This window comes from Manacus candei, unplaced genomic scaffold, assembly GCF_025592945.1.
Source record: "Manacus candei isolate 608988 ecotype Guabito, Panama unplaced genomic scaffold, ASM2559294v1 h1tg000499l, whole genome shotgun sequence".
Taxonomy (NCBI): domain Eukaryota; kingdom Metazoa; phylum Chordata; class Aves; order Passeriformes; family Pipridae; genus Manacus; species Manacus candei.
The window spans coordinates 1-22,675 of record NW_026138547.1 but is presented as its reverse complement, the minus strand read 5'-3'; the positions used below and the strand labels follow the sequence as shown (position 1 = coordinate 22,675).

Sequence of the window (22,675 nt, the reverse complement as noted above, 5' to 3'; positions counted from 1 at the left end):
CCCAGGCTGCGGTTCCTGCTGGGGGGGGTCACTGTGGGTTCTGTGGGTTCTGGGGGTCCCTGAGGGTCCCTGGGGGGGTCCCTGACAGCCCCTGTGCCCCCCAGGCTGCGGTTCCTGCTGGGGGGGTCCCTGGGGGGGTCCCTAGGGGGTCCCTGACAGCCCCTGTCCCCCCAGGCTGCGGTTCCTGCTGGGGGGGGTCTCTGAGGGTCCCTGTGGGTATGAGGGTCCCTGGGGGTCCCTGGGGGTCCCCTGGGGGGGTCTCTGTGGGTCTGAGGGTCCCCGTTTCCCCCCCCAGGCTGCGGTTCCTGCTGGGGGGGTCCCTGTGGGTCCCTGATGGTCTCTGTGGGTTCTGGGGGTCCCTGGGGGGGTCCCTGACGGTCCCTGTCCCCCCCCAGGCTGCGGTTCCTGCTGGGGGGCCGGCACGGGGAGTTCCGGTTCGTGCCCCCCCCCGGTTACGCCCCCTGTGCCGAGGCTCTGCTGCCCCGGGAGCGGCTGCGCCTGGAGCCCCTCACCCAGTACCGGGGGCTCAGCCCCCCCCCCGGCACCCGCAGCCTCCTGGGGCCCACCCGCGCCCTGCCCCACACCGCCTTCACCCCCTGCCCCGTGGACACCTGCCAGGTGGGCTCGGGGGGGCTGGGGGGGCTGGGGGGGATGGAGGGGGATTGGGGGAATTGGGGGGGATGGAGGGGATGGAGGGGGATTGAGGGGATTGGGGGGGATGGAGGGGGTTTGGGGAGGGTTTGGGGGGATGGAGGGGATGGAGGGGGTTTGGGGGGGATTGGGGAGGGTTTGAGGGGGATTGAAGGGGATGGAGGGGGGTTTGGGGAGGGTTTGGGGAGGGTTTAGGGGGATTGGAGGGGATGGAGGGGGTTTGGGGGGGATTCAGGAGGGTTTGGGGGGGATTGAAGGGGATGGAGGGGGGATTGGGGAGGGTTTGGGGAGGGTTTAGGGGGATTGGAGGGGATGGAGGGGGTTTGGGGGGGATTCAGGAGGGTTTGGGGGGGATTGAAGGGGATGGAGGGGGGGTTGGGGGGGATGGAGGGGGGGTTGGGGGAGATTGGGGGAGATTGGGGAGGGTTTGGGGGGATGGAGGGGGATTGGGGAGGGTTTGAGGAGGGTTTGGGGGGATTGAAGGGGATGGAGGGGGATTGGGGAGGGATTCAGGAGGGTTTGGGGGTTTGAAGAGGATGGAGGGAGGTTTGGGGAGGGTTTGGGGGGATTGAAGAGGATGGAGGGAGGTTTGGGGAGGGTTTGAGGAGGGTTTGGGGGGATTGGAGGGGATGGAGGGGGATTGGGTGGGATTGGGGACGCTGGAGGGAGTTTGGGAGGGGGTTTGTGGGGACAGAGGAGGGTTTTGGGGATTTGGGGAGGTTTGGGAGGGGGTTTGTGGGGTCAGAGGGGGTTTTGGGGATTTGGGGGGGTTTGTGGAGTCAGAGGGGTTTTGGGGGTCTGGGGGGGGGGACCACCAACCCCCCCCGGGTGCCCCCCAGATCGTGCTGCCCCCCCACCTGGAGCGGATCCGGGAGAAGCTGGCGGAGAACATCCACGAGCTCTGGGCCCTGACCCGCATCGAGCAGGGCTGGACCTATGGGCCTGTGAGTGGGGACCCCAAAACACCCCTGGGCACCCCAAAAACCCTCCTGGGCACCCCAAAACCCCCCTGGGCACCCCAAACACCCCCCAGACCCCCCCAAACCTTCCCCAAACCCATCCACGAGCTCTGGGCCCTGACCCGCATCGAGCAGGGCTGGACCTACGGGCCTGTGAGTGGGGACCCCAAAACACCCCTGGGCACCCCAAAAACCCTCCTGGGCATGCCCAAATCCCCCAGACCCCCAAAACCTCCCCAAACCCACCCAGCCTCCCCCAAACCCATCCACGAGCTCTGGGCCCTGACCCGCATCGAGCAGGGCTGGACCTACGGGCCTGTGAGTGGGGACCCCAAAAACCCCCATGGGCACCCCAAACACCCTCCTGGGCACCCCCAAATCCCCCAGACCCCCCCAAACCTTCCCCAAACCCACCCTGACCCGCATCGAGCAGGGCTGGACCTATGGACCTGTGAGTGGGGACCCCAAAACCCCCTGGGCACCCCAAAACCCCTCTTTGGGGTCCTTTTGGGGGTCCCAAAATTGCAGCTGTCCCTATTTGGGGTCTTTTTTATGGGGTTCCCCGGGGCAGAGGTCCTTTTGTGGGGGGATCCTCCTGGGGGGTTTTCCTGGGGTTGGGGTCCCTTTTTTGGGGGTTCCCTGGCAGGGAGGGGGTCCCAGTGGGGGGGTCCCCGTGCCCACAGGGGTTTTGGGGTGCCCAGACGGGTTTTGGGGTGCCCCCAGGTCCAGGACAGACGGGACCCTATTGGGGATTCTCCCGGTTTTGGGGTCCCTTTTTGGGGTGTCCCTGTTCCTGGGGGGGTTCCCTGGCCGGGGGGTGTCCCGGGGGGGTTCCCTGGCTGGGGGGTGCCCCGGGGGGGGTTCCCCCAAGCCCACAGGGATTTTGGGGTGCCCCAGGTTCGGGATGACGTGCGGCACCTGCACCCCTGCCTGCTGAGCTTCCACAGCCTCCCCGACCCCGAGCGCGGCTACAACCTGCAGATGTCGGGGGAGACCCTCAAGTGAGGGGGGAACGGGGGGCCGGGGGGGCTGGGGGGGTCCCCCCACACCGGGGGGTGTCCCCCCCATCAGGGGGGGTCCCCAAAAACCCCCTGGGAAAGGGGGGGGGTTGGGGGAGGCGCCTTTTGGGGCATTACCCCAAAACAGGGGGGTTTGGGGTCCAGGGGGTGGCGAGGGGGGGTTTGGGGTCCTGGGGGATGGTGAGGGGGGGTTTGGGGTCCTGGGGGTGGCAAAGGTGGGTTTGGGGTCTGGGGGTGGTGAGGGGGGTTTTGGGGTTTGGGGGGTGATGAGGGTGGGTTTGGGGTCTGGGTGGTGGTGAGGGGGGGTTTGGGGTCTGGGGGGGGGGTGAGGGGGGGTTTGGGGTCTGGGGGGGGGGTGAGGGTGGGTTTGGGGTCCGGGGGGTGGTGAGGGTGGGTTTGGGGTCCCCCCCCCCTTGGAGGTGTGTCCCCAGAATGGGCTGGGCTGGGTTTTGGGGTCCCCCCTCATCCTGAGCCCCCCGGCTTTGGGGAGCTGATTTTTGGGGTGCTGATTTTTGGAGGTGCTGATTTTTGGGGTTGATACCCCCAGGATTTTGGGGGGGTGCTGATTTTTGGGGTGATCCCCCCAGGATTTTTGAGGGGGCTGATTTTTGGGGGGGTGCTGATTTTTGGGGTGATCCCCCCAGGATTTTGGGGGGGTGCTGATTTTTGGGGCTGCTGATTTTTGGGGGTGATCCCCCCAGGATTTTGGGGGTGCTGATTTTTGGGGTGCTGATTGTTGGGGTGCCCCCAGGACGCTGCTGGCCCTGGGCTGCCACGTGGGGATGGCGGACGAGAAGGCCGAGGAGAACCTCAAAAAGATCAAACTCCCCAAAACGTGGGTTTGGGGGGGCCTGGGGGGGCTGGAGGGGTGGGGGGGTCCCAATTTTGGGGGGGGTGTTGCTGGTTTTGGGGGGTCCAGGTAGGGGGGATCTAAAGGGGATGTCCCAATTGGGGTCAGGATGTTCCAGTTTAGGTTGGGATGTCCCAGTTTGGGTCGGGATGTCCCATTTTAGGTCGGGATGTCCCAGTTGGGGTTGGGTTGGGTCAGGATGTCCCAGCTGTGTTGGGATGTCCCAGCTGGGGTCGGGCTGCCCCGTCCCCGTCTGGGGGAGGCTCAGGGGTCCCCGGTGCCCCCCCAGGTACACCATGTCCAACGGGTACAAACCGGCCCCCCTGGACCTGTCCCACGTGCGCCTGACGCCGGCGCAGCTCACGCTGGTCGATCGCCTGGCCGAGAACGGGCACAACGTCTGGGCCCGGGACCGGGTGCAGCAGGGCTGGACCTACAGCACCACACAGGTGGGCACCCCAAACCCCTCCAGGGGACCCCCACCCACCCCTGAGCCCCCCAGGCCCCCGGGACCCCCACCCTGACCCACCACAATGGGCACAACGTCTGGGCCCGGGACCGGGTGCAGCAGGGCTGGACCTACAGCACCACCCAGGTGGGCACCCCAAACCCCCTGGGGACCCCCACCCACCCCTGAGCCCCCCAGAGCCCCGGGACCCCCACCCTGACCCCCCCAACCAGCTGGAAACTGGCACAGCCCGGGCTGGACCTGCAACCCCGCCCGGGGGGACCCCTGGGGGACCCCAAAACACCCTCACCACTCGTGTCCCCGGGTCCCCACACCCTGTCCCCGATGGGCCCGTGTCCCCACACCCTGTCCCTGTGTCCCCATGACCCCAGTGATGGTGTCCCTGTGTCCCCACACCCCTGGGGGTGTCCCCACACCCCATCCCCGCTGTCCCCTGTGTCCCCATGACCCCAGTGACCCCGTCCCTGTCCCCAGGACATCAAGAACAAGCGGAACCCCCAGTTGGTGCCCGTGTCCCCCCACTCTGTCCCCGTGTCCCCACACCCCTGGGGGTGTCCCCAAACCCCACCCCTGCTGTCCCCCCCACCCAGTGACCCCGTCCCCTCCCCAGGACATCAAGAACAAGCGGAACCCCCGTTTGGTGCCCGTGTCCCCCCACTCTGTCCCCGTGTCCCCACACCCCTGGGGGTGTCCCCAAACCCCATCCCCGCTGTCCCTGTGTCCCCACACTCTGTCCCCGTGCCCAGGACATCAAGAACAAGCGGAACCCCCGTTTGGTGCCCTACAACCTGCTGGACGAGGGCACCAAGGCCACGAACCGGGAGAGCCTCTGCCAGGCCGTGCGGACCCTGCTGGGCTACGGCTACAACATCGAGCCCCCCGACCAGGACACCCGTGAGCAAAGGGGGCCAGGGGGGCACGGGGGGGGAAAGGGGGACAAAGGGGGGCAAAGGGGGGCAAAGGGGACCCACCGGGGACGTTTGGGAGCCTTTGGAGGGAGTTTGGGGACGCTCTGGGGGGTCTGGGGGTGGCTGTGAGGGCGTTTGGGGGGAGTCGGGGGGACCCCCTGACCGGGACGTGGGTGAGTGGGGGGTCCGGGGGGGCTGCTCTGGGGGGCTCTGGGTACAAGTCAGGGACTGTTGGGGACAGTTTTGGGGCATTAACCCCCCTATCTCCCCCCAGCCACGCAGGGGGTACCTGGGGGGGGTCTCTGTGTGCTGTTTTTGGAGTGTTACAGGGTGTTATGGGGTGTTAACCCCCCTATCCCCCCCCAGCCGCCCAGGGGGTGCCCGGGGGGGGTGCCCGTGTGCTGTTTTCGGGGTGTTATGGGGTGTTATGGGGTGTTAACCCCCCTCTCCCCCCCCAGCTGCCCAGGGCGTGCCCGGGGGGGGTGCCTGTGTGCTGTTTTTGGGGTGTTTTCAGGGTGTTAACCCCCCCATCTCCCCCCAGCTGCCCAGGGCATGCCCGGGGGGGGTGCCCGTGTGCTGTTTTTGGGGTGTTATGGGGTGTTATGGGGTGTTAACCCCCCCCATCTCCCCCCAGCTGCCCAGGGCGTGCCCGGGGGGGGTGCCCGTGTGCTGGTTTTGGGGTGTTATGGGGTGTTATGGGGTGTTAACCCCCCTCTCCCCCCCCAGCTGCCCAGGGCGTGCCCGGGGGGGGGTGCCCGTGTGCTGGTTTTGGGGTGTTATGGGGTGTTATGGGGTGTTAACCCCCCTCTCCCCCCCCAGCTGCCCAGGGCGTGCCCGGGGGGGGGTGCCCGTGCCCCCCGGCCGCGGCTGTTCCGTGCCGAGCGGGGCTCTGCCGTGCGCTCGGGCCGCTGGTACTTCGAGTTCGAGGCCGTGACCCCCGGGGAGATGCGCGTGGGGTGGGCACGGCCCGGGCTCAGCCCCGACACCGACCTGGGCGCCGACGACATGGCCTTCGTCTTCAACGGGCACAGGGTGAGACCCCCCGGGACCCCCGGAGGACACGGGGAACCCCAGAGTCCATGGGGACACCCTGGGACATCCCAGGGACCCCCAGAGTCCACTGGAACCCCCGGGACCTCCGGAGGACATGGGTTACCCCAGGGACACCTTAGGGACCCCCAGAGTCCATTGGGACCTATGGCACAGGGGAGGGGGGAGACCTTTGGCAGGCCCTGGCAAGGGGGGGGAGGATTTGATGGGTCCCTGTGCCCCTCTGTGACCCCCCTGTGCCCCCCTGTCCCTTTGTGACCCCCCTGTGCCCCCCTGTGACCCCTGTGACTCCTGGGAGGGTTCCAGGGTCACCCCATGACCCCCTGTGACCCCTGTGCCCCCCTGTGACCCCCTGTGACCCCTGTGCCCCCCTGTGACCCCCTTTGACCCCTGTGCCCCCCGTGCCCCCCAGGCTCAGCACTGGCACGTCGGGGGGGAGTCGTTTGGCCGCCCCGGCAGGGGGGGGACGTGGTGGGTCCCTGTGACCCCTGTGACCCCCTGTGACCCCTGTGACCCCTGTGACCCCCTGTACCCCCCAGGCTCAGCGCTGGCACGTCGGGGGGGGAGTCGTTTGGCCGCCCCTGGCAGGGGGGGGATGTCGTGGGCTGCCTCATCGACCTGGACGAGTGTCACATGAGCTTCACCCTCAACGGGGAGGTTCTCATGGGGGACGGCGGCTCCGAGGTCGCCTTCAAGGACTTCGACGTGGGAGACGGTGAGGGGGGGCCTGGGGGGGGGGCTGGGGGGAGCTGGGGGGGTTGGGACCTCCCCCCGGGGCTGGGAACATCCCCCAGGGTGGGGCAGGAGGGAGGGGTGGGATCTGGGGGGGGGTTGAGGGGTTCTGGGGGCTCCTCTGGGTGAGTTGGGGGGGGGGGGTGGAGGGTCTCAGATGGGGGGGGTCCCGGATGGGGGGGGGGGGGGTCAGGGGGCTGAGCTCCCCTGGGAATGGGGCAGGAGGGAGGGGTTGGAGCTGGGGACGGAGAGGGGGCCCCCTGTGCTCATTGGGGTGACCCCAAATGGGTCTGGGGGTCAGGGCTGGCTCTGGGGGCTCCAGAGTCGGGGTGTCGACCCCCCATGTGCCCCCCCAGGGTTTGTCCTGGGGCAGGATTTGGGTCTGGGGCCTCCTGTGCTCCTCAGGGTGACCCCAAATGGGTCTGGGGCTCAGGGCTGGGTCTGGGGGCTCTGGGTTGGCTCTGGGGGCTCTGGGTTGGCTCTGGGGGCTCTGGGCTGGGTCTGGGGGCTTTGGGCTGCCTCTGGGGGCTCAGGGCTGGCCGTGCTGACCCCCCCGTGCCCCCCCAGGGTTCGTGCCCGTGTGCAGCCTGGGCCTGGGGCAGGAGGGGCACCTGAACCTGGGCCAGGACGTGGGCACCCTGCGCTACTTCGGCATCTGCGGCCTCCAGGAGGGCTACGAGCCCTTCGCCATCAACATGAAGCGGCCCATCGCCCTCTGGTTCAGCCACTCCCTGCCCCAGTTCGTGCCCGTGCCCCCCCAGCACCCCCAGCTCGAGGTGGGCACGGGGGGGGGACCCGGGGGGGGGCTGGAGCGGGTGTGTGTGGGGAGTTTGGGGTCCCCGGGGGTCCCTGGGGGTCCCTGGGGGTCCCCCTGAGGTGCCCCATCGCCCTCTGGTTCAGCCACTCCCTGCCCCAGTTCGTGCCTGTGCCCCCCCCAGCACCCCCAGCTCGAGGTGGGCACCGGGGGGTCCCTCCCCTGACCCCCCCCCGAGTGTCCCCACCTAGGGGGTCCCTCCCCTGACCCCCCCATGTGTCCCCACCTGTGGGGTCCCCCCCCCGACCCCCCCATGTGTCCCCACCCGTGGGTCCCCCCCCTGACCCCCCATTCCCCCCCAGGTGACACGCGTGGACGGCACCGTGGGGTCCCTCCCCTGACCCCCCCCCGTGTCCACCCGGGGGTGTCCCCACCCAGGGGATCCCCCCCTGACCCCCATTCCCCCCCCAGGTGACGCGCGTGGACGGCACCGTGGGGGTGTCCCCACCCCTGGGTCCCCCCCTGACCCCCCATTGCCCCCCCAGGTGACCCGCGTGGACGGCACCGTGGACACCCCCCCGTGCCTGCGGCTGTCCCTGCGCCCCCCCAGCGCCCCGGGGGCCCCCCCGGAGCTGCAGTTCCTGCGGCTGAGCCTCCCGGTGCAGTTCCACCCCACCTTCCGCTGCACCCCCGGGGCCACCCCCCTGCCCCAGGCGCCCCCCCCCGGAGCCCCCCGAGGAGGCCACCGCGGACCCCCTGTCCGAGTTCGAGCGGCTGCGGCGCTCGGCGGGGCCCCGCAGCAACGAGGGGGACGAGGGGGGGGACAAGGGGGCCGGGGGGGCCGCGGGGAACCCCCCCGGGGCCGGGGCGGGGGCAGGGGGGGCCCCCCGAGAGCAGCCCCGGGGGGAGAACGAGAAGGACGCGACCACCGAGAAGGGCAAGGCCAGGAGGGGGTGAGTGAGGGGGGGGGTGGGGGGCCCAAAAACGGGGGGGCACCTGGGCCTGGGGGGGTTCTGATCCCAGAGGGGCCCAAAAATGGGGGGGCACCTGGGCCTGGGGGGGCTCTGATCCCAGAGGGTCCCAAAAGTGGGGGGGGCACCTGGGCCTGGGGGGGCTCTGATCCCAGAGGGGCCCAAAAACGGGAGGACCCCCATCCCTGGGGTCTTGGGGTTTACCAGGGGTTACCAAGGGGTTATGGGGGGTCTCCAATCCCCAAATGTCCCCCAAACGGGGTGACCCCCATCCCTGGGGGGGTTCCCCAATCCCCAAACGTCCCCAGAATTATGTGACCCCCATCCCTGGGTGGGTCCCCACAAAGGGGGTGACCCCAAGGACCCCCAGCAGGGGTGACCCCCCCCGGTGCCCCCCCAGGTTCCTGTTCAAGGGCCGGAAGGCGCCGTTCGCGCCCCCCCCCGCGCCCCCCCCCCGTGCCCCGGCTGGAGGAGGAGGTGGTCCCTGACGAGCGGGACGACCCCGAGGTCATCATGAACACCACCACGGTATGGGGGCACCCCCAGAGACCCCCCCTGCACCCCAAAACACCACCCCTGCACCCCAGAGACCCTTCCTGAGCCCTGAGACCCCCCCCTGCACCCCAAAACACCCCCCTGTGCCACGAGACCCCCCCTGCACCCCAAAACACCCCCTCCTGTCCCACGAGACCCCCTCCTGCACCCCGAGACCCCCCCTGATGTCCTTGTGATGTTCTCTGACTCCCCTCTGCCCCTGTACCCCCAAACCCCTGTACCCACATCCTAGTGCCCCCCCAGACCCCCCCAGTGCTACTCCTCGGTGCAGCTGTTTGTGGGGCAGTGCCTGGGTGGGCTGGGTGACCCCTGTGCCCCCCCAGACCCCTGTACCCACATCCCAGTGCCCCCTGTGACCCCCCCAGACCCCCTGACCCCCCTTTTCCCCCCAGTACTACTACTCGGTGCGGCTGTTTGCGGGGCAGGAGCCGGGCAGTGCCTGGGTGGGCTGGGTGACCCCTGTGCCCCCTGTGACCCCTCTGTGCCCCCCCTGACCCCCCCAGACCCCCTGACCCCCCTTTTTCCCCCCAGTACTACTACTCGGTGCGGCTGTTTGCGGGGCAGGAGCCGGGCAGTGCCTGGGTGGGCTGGGTGACCCCCCACTTCCACCAGCACGACCCCGAGTTCGAGCTGTCGCGGGTCCGCAGCGTCACCGTCACCATGGGCGACGACAGGGGCAATGTGCACGACAGGTACCCCCACCTGGGACCCCCGGCACGGGGAGGGACCCCCACGGAAAGGGGGACCCCCAGACGGGAGCCTGGAACGGGAGCCTGAAGGGGGAACCCGAAAAAGGGGGACCCCCGGAGAGGGGACGGCCCCGAAACGGGGCACTGGGAATGGGGGCCTGGAATGGGGTCACCTGAAACGGGACCCCCGGGGAGGGGACACCAGAATGGGGAACCAAAATGGGAGCCTGAAATGGGACCCCGAGAGAGGATCCCACAAAAGGGGACCCCAAAATGGGAGCCTGAGATGGGACCCTGAACCAGGACCCCAAAATGGGAGCCTGAAATGGGACCCCAAGAGAGGATCCCCAAAAGGGGACCCCAAAATGGGAGCCTGAAATGGGACCCTGAGACAGGATCCCCCAAAAGGGGACCCCAAAATGGGAGCCTGAAATAGGACCCTGAGACAGGATCCCCCAAAAGGGGACCCTCCCCAAAATGGGAGCCTAAAATGGGACCCTGAACCAGGACCCCAAAATGGGTGCCTGAAATGGGACCCCAAAATGGGACCCTGAAACAGGGCCCTGAAACGGGTTCCCCCAAAATGGGACCTCCTTGAAATGGGACCCTCAAAATGGGGCCCCAAAACAGGACTCCCCCCAAAACAGGACCCCGACGTGGGACCCCAAATCGGGCCCCCCCCACACTGGGGGAGGTTCCAGGGTGTTGGGGTCCCTCGGGGGGGGGTCAGCGGGGGTCTCACCCCCCCTTGCCCCCCCAGCATCAAGCGCAGCAACTGCTACATGGTGTGGGGGGGGGAGTTCGCGGCCCCCCAGCAGCAGGCGAGGGTCTCCCACTCCGACCTGGTCATCGGCTGCCTGGTGGACCTGGCCACGGGGCTCATGACCTTCACGGCCAACGGCAAGGAGATCAACACCTTCTTCCAGGTCAGCCGGACCCCCTGACCCCTGGGGGGGCCCTGGGGGGGTCCCTGCCCCTCCCCGGGGTCTGAGCCCCTCCCCGGGGGTCCCCGCCCCTCCCCGGGGGTCCCCGCCCCTCCCCGGGGTCTGAGCCCCTCCCCGGGGGTCCCTGCCCCTCCCCGGGGTCTGAGCCCCTCCCCGGGGTCTGAGCCCCTCCCCAGGGGTCTGAGCCCCTCCCCGGGGGTCCCCGCCCCTCCCCGGGGGTCCCCGCCCCTCCCCGGGGTCTGAGCCCCTCCCCGGGGGTCCCTGCCCCTCCCCGGGGTCTGAGCCCCTCCCCGGGGGTCCCCGCCCCTCCCCGGGGTCTGAGCCCCTCCCCAGGGGTCTGAGCCCCTCCCCGGGGGGGTCCCTGCCCCTCCCCAGGGTCTGAGCCCCTCCCCAGGGGTCTGAGCCCCTCCCCGGGGTCTGAGCCCGCGCTGTGCCCGCCCAGGTGGAGCCCAACACGAAGCTGTTCCCGGCCGTGTTCGTGCTGCCCACCACCCAGAACGTGCTCCAGTTCGAGCTGGGCAAGCTCAAGGTCAGGGGGGACCCCCCGCCCCTCGTCTGGGGGGGGCACGGGGGGTGGGAGGGGGACTGGGGGGGACTGGGGAGCTGGTGGAGGGTCTGTATGGGGGGCTTGGGGGTCCCCAGAGGGGTCTTGGGGTCTGCAGGAGGGGGGACCAAGGAGGACCTGGAGCCCTGGGGGTGTCGGGGGTCTCCAGGGGGTTGTTTGGGGTCTGTGGGGGTCAGTGGGGTGACCCACAAGCCACGTGGCCCCATGGGGGTGCTGGGGGTCTCTGGGGGTCCCGGTGGTCAGTGGGGTGACCCACAAGCCACGTGGCCCCGTGGGGGTGTCGGGGGTCTCTGGGGGGTTGTTTGGGGTCCCAGTGGTCAGTGGGGTGACCCACAAGCCACGTTGGCCCCATGGGCGTGTCGGGGGTCTCCGGGGGGTTGTTTGGGGTCTGTGGGGGTCAGTGGGGTGACCCACAAGCCACGTGGCCCCATGGGGGTGCTGGGGGTCTCTGGGGGTCCCGGTGGTCAGTGGGGTGACCCACAAGCCACGTGGCCCCGTGGGGGTGTCGGGGGTCTCTGGGGGGTTGTTTGGGGTCCCAGTGGTCAGTGGGGTGACCCACAAGCCACGTTGGCCCCATGGGCGTGTCGGGGGTCTCCGGGGGGTTGTTTGGGGTCCGTGGGGGTCAGTGGGGTGACCCACAAGCCACGTTGGCCCCATGGAGGTGCCGGGGGTCTCCGGGAGGCCCCCAGGCCCCCCCTCACCCCCGTGCCGTGCCCCCCAGAACATCATGCCCATCTCGGCCGCCATGTTCAGCAGCGAGAGGCAGAACCCGTCCCCCCAGTGCCCCCCCCGGCTGGTGATCCAGCACCTGACCCCCGTCACCTGGAGCCGGATGCCCACCGAGTACCTGGGCGTGGAGACCGCCCGGCTGGGCGAGCGCCAGGGCTGGGCCGTCGAGTGCTCCGAGCCCCTGCAGATGATGGCCCTGCACATCCCCGAGGAGGACAGGTCTGGCACCCAGGGACCCCCGGGGACCCCCAGGGACACACAGGGGAGCCCCAGGGACACACAGGGATCCACAGGGACCCCCAGGGACACCCAGAGGAGCCCCAGTGACCCATAGGGACCCCCAGGGACCCCCAGGGAACCCCCAGCACTGAGGGGGCCTCCTACCCTGGGTACTGAGGGGGTCTCCCCACAGCAGACCTGGGGTCCCTTCCCCAAGAGACTTAGGGGTCCCACCCCGGGGGTCCCACCCCGGGGGTCCCATCCCAGGGGTCCCACCCCAGGGTCTCACCCCCCTTTCCCCCCCAGGTGCATCGACATCCTGGAGCTGTGGGAGTGGGAGGAGCTGCTGCAGTTCTGATCCCTGGGGTCCCATCCCAGGGGTCCCACCCCAGGGGTCTCACCCCAGGGGTCTCACCCCCTTTTCCCTGTCCTGTCCCCCCCAGGTGCATCGACATCCTGGAGCTGTGGGAGCGGGAGGAGCTGCTGCAGTTCTGATCCCTGGGGTCCCATCCCATTGGTCCCATCCCACCCCAGGGTCTCACCCCCTTTTCCCTGTCCTGTCCCCCCCAGGTGCATCGACATCCTGGAGCTGTGGGAGTGGGAGGAGCTGCTGCAGTTCCAGTGCCACACCCTGCGCCTGTACTGCGCCGTGTGCGCGCTGGGCAACAACCGCGTGGCGCACGCGCTCTGCAGCCACGTGGACCAGGCCCAGCTGCTCTTTGCCATCGAGAGCCCGGAGCTGCCGGGGCCGCTGCGGGCCGGCTACTACGACCTGCTGCTGGCCATGCACCTGGAGGCCGCGCAGCGCGCCCGCGCCTCCATGAGCGCCGAGTTCATCGTGCCCATCACCGACGCCACGCGCGCCATCGCCCTCTTCCCGGGGGGGGACCGGGTGCCGGGGCCCCCGGGCGTGGGGCCCAGCGCCTGCCTGCGGCCCCAGCCCCACTTCTCGGAGCCCTGCTTCGTGCGGGCGGGCGGCGCCGGGCCGGCCCCGCTGAGCCCGGCCGTGCCCCTGGCCGAGCTGGGCGCCAAGGCCATGCGCATGCTGGCCGAGGCCGTGGCCGGGGGCGGCCCCCACGCCCGGGACCCCGTCGGGGGCAGCGTCGAGTTCCAGCTCGTGCCCGTCCTCAAGCTGGTGTCCGCCCTGCTGGCCGTGGGCGCCCTGGGGGACGAGGACGTCAGGAGGCTCCTGGCCATGATCGACCCCCGCGTGTTCGGGGACAGGGCGCGGGGAGGGGAGCAGGAGGAGGAGGAGGAGGAGGAGAAGGGGGAGGAGGAGGAGGGCAGGAGGAAGGCCATCGAGGCCGGAGAGGCGGAGGAGGAGGAGGAGGAGGGAGAGAGGAGGAGGAAGGCTATTGAGGCTGGAGAGCTGGAGGAAGGGGAGGAGGAGGAGGAGGAGGAGGAAGAGGAGAGGAGGAGGAAGGCCATCGAGGCTGGAGAGCTGGAGGAGGAGGAGGACGAGGAGAGGAGGAGGAAGGCCATTGAGGCCGGGGAGCTGCAGGAGAAGGAGGAAGAGGAGAAGGAGGAGAAGGAGGAGGAGGAGGAGGAGGAGGAAGGGCTGGAGGAGGGGCTGCTGCAGATGAAGCTGCCGGAGTCGGTCAAGCTGCAGGTGAGGAGGGGGCTGGGGGGCACGGGAGTGGGGGTCCCTGTCCACTCCCTGGGGTCCCTGTCCCTTCCCTGGGGTCCCTGTCCCCTCCCTGGGGTCCCTGTCCGTTCCCTGCAGTCCCTGTCCACTCCCTGGGCTCCCTGTCCCTTCCCTGGGCTCCCTGTCCCTTCCCTGGGGTCACTGTCCCCTCCCTTGCAGTGCCTTCTCCATGTCCCACCCCTGTGTCCCCTCTCAGGGTCCCTGTTTCCATCTCCAGCCCCCAGGGCCATCCTGGGGGTCCCCCATCCCCATCGCATCCCCCGTGTCCCCAATGTCCCCCATGTCCCCCTGTCCCCAGATGTGCCACCTGCTGCAGCACCTGTGCGAGCGGGAGCTGCAGCACCGTGTCCCCAATGTCCCTGATGTCCCCAATGTCCCCTGTGTCCCCCCTGTCCCCAGATGTGCCACCTGCTGCAGCACCTGTGCGAGCGGGAGCTGCAGCCCCGTGTCCCTGATGTCCCCAACGTCCCCCATGTCCCCCTGTCCCCAGATGTGCCACCTGCTGCAGCACCTGTGCGAGCGGGAGCTGCAGCACCGCGTCGAGGCCATCGTGGCGTTCTCGGAGCGCCACGTGGAGCGGCTGCAGCGGGACCAGCGGCGCCGCTACGGGGTCCTCATGAGGGCCCTCACCATGTCGGCCGCCGAGACCGCCCGCAGGACCAGGGAGTTCAGGTCACCCCCCCAGGAGCAGGTGGGGACACGGGGGGACACGGCTGGGGGTGGGCACACGAGGGGATGGTCATGGGGACATGGCTGGGGGTGGGCACACGAGGGGATGGTCATGGGGACACCCCTGGGACACGGCTGGGGGTGGACACATGAGGGGATGGTCATGGGGACATGGTTGGGACACCCCTGGGACACCCCTGGGGTCACTCGTCCATGGGAACAGCCTGGGGACACTCCCAGGGACACCCGTCAGTGGGGACACACCTGGGGAGGGATCTGGGGACACGTGGGGGACACGTGGGGTGGTCACACTGACCTTGTGTGCCCCCCCATGTCCCCCTGTGCCCCTGTGCCCCCCTGTCCCAGATCAACATGCTGCTGCAGTACAAGGGGGGTGCCGAGGGCGAGGAGTGTCCCGTGCCCGGGGACATCCGGGACGAGCTGATGGACTTCCACAGTGACCTGCTGGCCCACTGCGGTGAGGGGGGCTCGGGGACACCCCCTGGGGTTTGGGGACACCCCCTGGGGCTTGGGGACACCCCCCTGGGGCACAGGGACACCCCTTGGGGCTTGGGGACACCCCCCTGGGGTTTGGGGACACCCCCCTGGGGCACAGGGACACCCCCCTGGGGTTTGGGGACACCCTCCTGGGGTTTGGGGACACCCCCCTGGGGTTTGGGGACACCCCCTGGGGCACAGGGACACCCCTTGGGGCTTGGGGACACCCCCCTGGGGTTTGGGGACACCCCCCTGGGGCTCGGGGACACCCCCCTGGGGCTTGGGGACACCCCTTGGGGCTTGGGGACACCCCACTGTGGTGAGGGGGGCTCAAGGACACCCCCTGGGGCCCGGGGACACCCCCTGGGGCAGAGGGACCCCCCCAGGGGAACTGGGATCTTCCCAAGGGAAGTGGGGCCCCCACCCTGGTGCCGTGGGGACCCCCCTGAGGGGGAACTGGGAGCCCTCCTGGGGGTACTGGGATCCTCCCCAGGGCAGGGAGACCCCCAGGCAGGGACCCTGGGGACCCTCGGGCCCCTCCTTTGGGGGGGACACGGGGCCCCCCGTGACCCCCTGTGACCCCCCCTGTGCCCCCCCCGTGCCCCCCCGTGCCCCCCAGGCGTCGAGATGGAGGAGGAGGAGGAGGAGGAGGAGGAGGAGACGTCGCTGCGGCAGCGGCTGATGGGGCTGGTGCAGAAGGTCGTGGGGGTCCGGAGCCCCCCCAAAGAGGAGGAGGCCCCCCCCGAGGAGCCCCCGGTGCCCAGTAAGGGGGGACGGGGGGCGGGGGGAGGGGGACCCCCGGGACTGTCCCCAGGCCACGGCCAGGGTGGCCCCAGGGTGTTGGCCAGGGCGTCCCCGAGACTGTGGCTGAATTGTCCCCGTGGCCAGCACGGCCCCAAAGTGCCACCCGGGATGGCCCCAAAGTGCCACCCGGGATGACCCCAAAGTACCACCTGGGATGGCCCCACCTGTCCCGGGCACCCTGAGGGAGTGATGTCCCCGAGTGTGGGACACACGAGTCCCACCCGTCCCCATTGGCCTTGTTTGTCCCTGATGTCCCACCTGTCTCTGTGTCCCCAATGTCCCTGTGTCCCTGCTGTCCCCAATGTCCCCGTCTCTGTCCCCAGGCACCCTGCAGGAGCTGATCTCGCAGACCATGGTGCACTGGGCGCAGGAGTCCCAATGTCCCCAGTGTCCCCATTTCTGTCCCCAATGTCCCTGTCTCTGTCCCCAGTGTCCCCATTTCTGTCCCCAATGTCCCTGTTTGTGTCCCCAGGCACCCTTCAGGAGCTGATCTCCCAGACCATGGTGCACTGGGCGCAGGAGTCGTTCATCCAGAGCCCGGCCCTGGTCCGGGCCATGTTCAGCCTCCTGCACCGGCAGTACGACGCGCTGGGCGAGCTGGGCCGGGCGCTGCCCAAGGCCTACGCCATCAGTGCCACCTCGGTGCCCGACACCACGGCCCTGCTCGAGTGCCTGGGGCAGATCCGCTCCCTGCTCATCGTCCAGATGGGCCCCGAGGAGGAGAACCTCCTGATCCAGAGCATCGGGTACGGGGCTGGGGGACCCTGGCACCCTGAACGGGACCCCAAACAGCACCCTGGGACCCCAAACAGCACCCTGGGACCCCAAACAACCCCCTGGGACCCCAGACAGCATCCTGGGACCCCGAACAGCACCCTGAGACCCCCCTCAGACACCCCCTGTCCCCATCCATCACCCCCATAACCCCCTCCCAGCACCCCATAACCCCTCCCAGCACCCCAAATACCCCCTGAGCCCCCCGGTGACCCCCCCTGTGCCCCCCAGGAACATCATGAGCAACAAGGTGTTCTACCAACACCCCATAACCCCCTCCCAGCACCCCAAATACCCCCTGAGCCCCCCGGTGACCCCCCCTGTGCCCCCCCAGGAACATCATGAGCAACAAGGTGTTCTACCAGCACCCCAACCTGATGCGGGCGCTGGGGATGCACGAGACGGTGATGCAGGTCATGGTCAGCGTGCTGGGCGGTGGCGAGTCCAAGGTGAGCCCCTCCTGCCCCCTGGGTGCCCCTCGGGCCCCCCTGAGCCCCCCCTGACCCCCCTTGCCCCCCAGGAGATCCGGTTCCCCAAGATGGTGACCAACTGCTGCCGCTTCCTCTGCTACTTCTGCCGCATCAGCCGCCAGAACCAGCGCTCCATGTTCGACCACCTGGGCTACCTGCTGGAGAACAGCGGCATCGGGCTGGGTGAGCCCCCCCCGGGACCCCCAAACCCTCCCCGGGACCCCCCCGTGTCCCCACTGCCACCCCTGTCCCCTCCCAGCCACCCCCTGTCCCCTCCCAGCCACCCCCTGTCCCCTCACACCCACCCCTGTCCCTCCCCTACCACCCCCACCTGGGCTACCTGCTGGGTGAGACACCCCCCTCCCGACCCCCCAGCACCCCCTAAACCCCCCCGGGACCCCCAAAACCCCCCCAGGACACCCTCTACCCCCCCTCAGCCCCACAGTGTCCCCCCCCGGTCCCCCATTGCCACCCCCTGTCCCACCCCTTTGGGTGTCCCGTGTGACACCTTGAGCCGGGGGGTCCCTGCACCCCCAGGGTGTCACCTGGGGGGTCCTACAGCCCCCCCTGACCCCCCTGCCCCCCCAGGCATGCAGGGCTCGACCCCCCTGGACGTGGCGGCCGCTTCTGTCATCGACAACAACGAGCTGGCGCTGGCGCTCAAGGAGCAGGACCTGGAGAAGGTGGGACCCCCCTGTCCCCCCCCTGTGTCCCCCTGTGTCCCCCCCCATGTCCCCCCGTGTCCCCCCGTGTCCCGGGGTGTCACAGCCCCCCCTGTGCCCAGGTGGTGACGTACCTGGCGAGCTGTGGGCTGCAGAGCTGCCCGATGCTGCTGGCCAAGGGCTACCCCGACATCGGCTGGAACCCCTGCGGGGGCGAGCGCTACCTCGACTTCCTGCGCTTCGCCGTCTTCGTCAACGGTCAGGGACCCCCCGGCACCCCCAGCGTGTCCCCCTGACCCCATGGGACCCCCCGGGACCCCCCGCCACCCCCAGCGTGTCCCCCTGACCCCATGGGACCCCCCCGGCACCCCCAGTGTGTCCCCTCAGCCCCGTGTCCCCTCCTGGGGATCCCCCCTGATCCTGGGGGTGCCCCCAGGGGAGAGCAGAACCCAATGCAGGGGTGTGGCTGCTGAGCCAGAGGGTCCCCGTAACCCTCTGTGAGGGGTTCTGGGGGTCCCTGTGGCTTCCCTGGTTTTGGGGTCCCCGTTTTGTGGGTTTTGGGGTGACTCCTGGGGTCCCCATCCCACAGGGGAGAGTGTGGAGGAGAACTCCAACGTGGTGGTGTGGCTGCTGATCCAGGGGGTCGCTGTGACCCCGGGGTCCCTGTGCTGGGGGTCACTGGGGATCTGTAATTTTGGGGTCCCCATTTTCTGGATTTTGGGGTGTCCCTGTGACTCTCGGGGTCCCCGTCCCGCAGGGGAGAGCGTGGAGGAGAACGCCAACGTGGTGGTGCGGCTGCTGATCCAGGGGGGGTCACTGTGACCCCGGGGTCCCTGTGCTGGGGGGTTGCTGGGGGTCCATATTTTCGGGGTCCCTGTTTTTGGGGTGACTCTCGGGGTCCCCGTCCCGCAGGGGAGAGCGTGGAGGAGAACGCCAACGTGGTGGTGCGGCTGCTGATCCGGCGGCCCGAGTGCTTCGGGCCGGCGCTGCGGGGCGAGGGCGGCAGCGGGCTCCTGGCTGCCATCCAGGACGCCCTGAGCATCGCCCAGGACCCCGCCCGGGACGGGCCCAGCAGCAGGAGGGAGAGGAGACCGTGAGGAACGGGATGGGAATGGGATTGGGGGTGGGATTGGGGAGGGGAACCCCACCCGGGATGGGCCCAGCAGCAGGAGGGAGAGGAGACCGTGAGGAACGGGATGGGAATGGGATTGGGGGTGGGATTGGGGAGGGGAACCTCACCTGGGATGGGCCCAGGCAGGAGGGAGAGGAGACCGTGAGGAACGGGATGGGAATGGGATTGGGGGTGGGATTGGGGAGGGGAACCCCACCCGGGATGGGCCCAGCAGCAGGAGGGAGAGGAGACCGTGAGGAACGGGAGGGGAACGGGATTGGGGAGGGGATTGGGGAGGGGATTGGGGATGGGGTAAGGATGAAGATGGGAGTGATGAGAGCATGAAGGATAGGATGGAGATGGGATGGGGGTGATGAGGACTGGGAAAGGACTGGGAGCAGGGATAAGGATGAGGAAGGGTGCGGGGTGAGATGGAGATGAGGAGGTTTGGGAGCGAGGATGAAGATGGGGTGGGGATGAAGGCGGGGGCTGTGGTGACAAGGACTGGGAACGGGGGTGAGGATGAGGATGAAGATGGAAGGGGGATGGCAGTGGGACGGGATGGGGGTGAAGAAGACGGGCTGGGGTGGGGCACCACTGGGTGGTCTCCCCCCCTGACCCCCCTGTCCCCCCCAGCTTCGGCCCCGAGGAGCCCCACGAGGAGAACCGGGTGCACCTCGGCCACGCCATCATGTCCTTCTACGCCGCCCTCATCGACCTGCTGGGCCGCTGCGCCCCCGAGATGCACGTACGGACCGGGGCAGGGGGGGCTGGGGGGTCCCGGGGGGGCCACAGGGCTCGGGGTGACCCCCCCGTGTCCCTGCTTGTCCCCCCCAGCTGATCCAGGCGGGGAAAGGGGAGGCCCTGCGGATCCGGGCCATCCTGCGCTCGCTCGTCCCGCTCGAGGACCTGGTGGGGATCATCAGCCTCCCCCTGCAGATCCCAGCCCTGGGAAAAGGTGGGAGAGGGGCTGGAAATGGGGAGGGGGTCCCCAAAATGAGGGGGGGTCATTGGGGTTGGGGGGGGACCCTAAAATGGGGGGGTCACAGCACTGGAACCTGGTGGGGATCATCAGCCTCCCCCTGCAGATCCCGGCCCTGGGAAAAGGTGTGAGGGGGGGGCTGGAAATGGGGAGAGAGGGGGTCCCCACATTGGGGAGGGTGGTCCCCAAAATGAGGGGGGGTCATTGGGGTTGGGGGGGAACTGGGGGGACCCTAAAATGGGGGGGGTCACAGCACTGGAACCTGGTGGGGATCATCAGCCTCCCCCTGAGGGGCGCTGGGAAAAGCTGGGGGGACCCCAAAAAAGGGGGGGGGGGGGCATGTCCCCAAAATGGGGAGGGGATCACTGGGACTGGGGGGACCCCAAAATGGGGGGAGAGGGCATGGGGGTGATACCCAAAAATGGGAGGGCAGTGGGTGGGGGACACACAGACAGGATTTTGGGGAGGGGCACGTGAGGGGGTCCCCCTGAATTTTGGGGTCCTCCCTGCAGACGGGAACGTGGTGGAGCCCCGCATGGCCGCCAGCTTCGTCCCCGAGCACAAGGCGCCCATGGTGCTGTTCCTGGACCGTGTGTACGGGGTGCAGAGCCAGGAGTTCCTGCTCCACGTCCTGGAAGTGGGGTTCCTGCCCGACATGCGCGCCGCCGCCTCCCTCGACACGGTGAGGGGCACCCCAAAAAACCCCTGTGCCTCCCTGGACATGGTGAGGGGCACCCCAAAAACCCCCTGTGCCTGCCTGGACACGGTGAGGGGCTCCCCAAAACTCCTTGGACATGGTGAGGGGCACCTCAAAACATTTCCCACCCTTTCCCCCTCACATTTCCCCCTCACATTTCCCACCCTTTTCCCCTCACATTTCCCACCCTTTTCCCCCTCACATTTCCCACCCTTTTCCCCTCACATTTCCCTCCATTTTCCCCCCTCACATTTCCCTCCATTTTCCCCTCATGTTTCCCGCCCTTTTCCCCTCACATTTCCCACCCTTTTCCCCTCACATTTCCCGCCCTTTCCCCTCACATTTCCCTCCCTTTCCCCCTCACGTTTCCCACTCTTTCCCCCTCACATTTCCCTCCATTTCCCCCTCACATTTCCCACCATTTCCCCCTCACATTTCCCACCATTTCCCCCTCACATTTCCCGCCCTTTACCTCTCACATTTCCCACCCTTTCCCCTCACATTTCCCTCCATTTTCCCCTCACGTTTCCCTCCATTTTCCCCTCACATTTCCCACCTTTTTCCCCTCACATTTCCCGCCATTTTCCCCTCACGTTTCCCACCCTTTTCCCCTCACCTTTCCCCGTTTCTGGCCCCTCAGGCGACGTTCAGCACGACGGAGATGGCTCTGGCGCTGAACCGGTACCTGTGCCTGGCGGTGCTGCCGCTCATCACCAAGTGCGCGCCGCTGTTCGCGGGCACGGAGCACCGCGCCATCATGGTGGACTCCATGCTGCACACCATCTACCGCCTGTCCCGCGGCCGCGCCCCTCACCAAGGCCCAGCGCGACGCCATCGAGGAGTGTCTCATGGCGCTCTGCAGGTGGGACCCCCCCTGCCCGACCCCGAACCCCCTCCCGCAGCCCCCCAGACCCCCACAGCCACCCTCAGACCCCCGCAGCCACCCCCAGACCCCCGCAGCCACCCCCAGACCCCCACAACCACCCCCAGACCCCCACAACCACCCCCAGACCCCCGCAGCCACCCCCAGACCCCCGCAGCCACCCCCAGACCCCCGCAGCCCCCCAGACCCCCGCAGCCACCCCCAGACCCCCGCAGCCCCCCAGACCCCCACAACCACCCCCAGACCCTCACAACCACCCCCAGACCCCCGCAGCCCCCCAGACCCCCACAGCCACCCTCAGACCCCCACAGACACCCCCAGACCCTCACAGCCCCCCAGACCCCCACAACCACCCCCAGACCCCCACAACCACCCCCAGACCCCCGCAGCCACCCCCAGACCCCCGCCACCCCCAGACCCCCGCAGCCCCCCAGACCCCCGCAGCCACCCCCAGACCCCCACAGACACCCCCAGACCCCTGCAGACACCCCCAGACCCCCACAACCACCCCCAGACCCCCGCAGCCCCCCAGACCCCCACAACCACCCCCAGACCCCCGCAGACACCCCCAGACCCCCGCAGCCCCCCAGACCCCCACAACCACCCCCAGACCCCCGCAGCCCCCCAGACCCCACACAACCCCTATGTCACCTCCCCAAGGCCCATCGAGTGTCTCGTGGGTCTCTGCGGGTGAACCCTAAAACCCCCAGACCCCCCTACTCCGTCTGTACCCCCCAGGCCCCCTCTGCACCCCCCGATTGCCCCCCTGACCCCCCTTTTGTCCCCCCCAGGTACATCCGCCCCTCGATGCTGCAGCACCTCCTGCGCCGCCTCGTCTTCGACGTCCCCATCCTCAACGAGTTCGCCAAGATGCCCCTCAAGGTGAGCCCCCGGGGGGGTCCCTGTGCTCCCCCCTGCCCCCCGACCGATCCCCCCTGACCCCCCGTGTCCCCCCAAAGCTGCTGACGAACCACTACGAGCGGTGCTGGAGGTACTACTGCCTGCCCAACGGGTGGCCCAACATGGGCGTCAGCTCCGAGGAGGAGCTGCACCTCACCAGGAAGCTCTTCTGGGGCATCTTCGACTCCCTGGCGCACAAGGTGGGCTCCGGGGGGGTGGGACACACCTGGGGGGGCGGGGGGACACCTGGGGGACACACCTGGGGGGACACAGGGATGGGAGCGATGGGCACGTGGGGGACACGGGGAGGGGGGTGATGGGGACACAGGGACAACGGGGACAGTGGGGAACGCCCACACCCCAGGTGTCCCCACGTGGCTGCGGTGGCTCGGGGGGTCCCGGTGGGCTCGGGGTCACTGTGTCACCCCCAATGTCCCCCCTGTCCCCTCAGAAGTTCGAGGCCGAGCTGTACAAGCTGACCATGCCGTGTCTCTGGGGTGGCTCGGGGTCACTGTG

General features: G+C 69.0%; 1 protein-coding gene across 1 annotated transcript in view; it reads left to right on the top strand.

Annotated features, from left to right (window-relative positions):
- The window catches only part of LOC127465825 (ryanodine receptor 1-like), a gene marked incomplete at both ends in the record, with an annotated part of 28,418 nt that extends 5,751 nt beyond the window's left edge, over positions 1–22,667 (top strand). Inside the window, 37 exon segments of the mRNA XM_051776352.1 lie at positions 396–618; positions 1,491–1,595; positions 2,508–2,611; positions 3,381–3,464; positions 3,769–3,928; positions 4,695–4,842; positions 5,491–5,523; positions 5,710–5,888; positions 6,446–6,463; positions 6,465–6,621; positions 7,206–7,414; positions 7,938–8,111; positions 8,113–8,345; positions 8,764–8,809; positions 8,811–8,891; positions 9,450–9,610; positions 10,368–10,533; positions 10,994–11,080; positions 11,838–12,064; positions 12,635–13,673; positions 14,200–14,400; positions 14,745–14,856; positions 15,496–15,639; positions 16,153–16,426; positions 16,789–16,903; positions 16,975–17,107; positions 17,513–17,607; positions 17,709–17,844; positions 18,499–18,679; positions 19,334–19,445; positions 19,535–19,655; positions 20,192–20,361; positions 21,017–21,184; positions 21,186–21,238; positions 22,051–22,141; positions 22,219–22,359; positions 22,611–22,667. Coding sequence (XP_051632312.1) covers positions 396–618; positions 1,491–1,595; positions 2,508–2,611; positions 3,381–3,464; positions 3,769–3,928; positions 4,695–4,842; positions 5,491–5,523; positions 5,710–5,888; positions 6,446–6,463; positions 6,465–6,621; positions 7,206–7,414; positions 7,938–8,111; positions 8,113–8,345; positions 8,764–8,809; positions 8,811–8,891; positions 9,450–9,610; positions 10,368–10,533; positions 10,994–11,080; positions 11,838–12,064; positions 12,635–13,673; positions 14,200–14,400; positions 14,745–14,856; positions 15,496–15,639; positions 16,153–16,426; positions 16,789–16,903; positions 16,975–17,107; positions 17,513–17,607; positions 17,709–17,844; positions 18,499–18,679; positions 19,334–19,445; positions 19,535–19,655; positions 20,192–20,361; positions 21,017–21,184; positions 21,186–21,238; positions 22,051–22,141; positions 22,219–22,359; positions 22,611–22,667 — 5,938 coding nt within the window.
- Between the last annotated feature and the right edge of the window lie 8 nt (positions 22,668–22,675).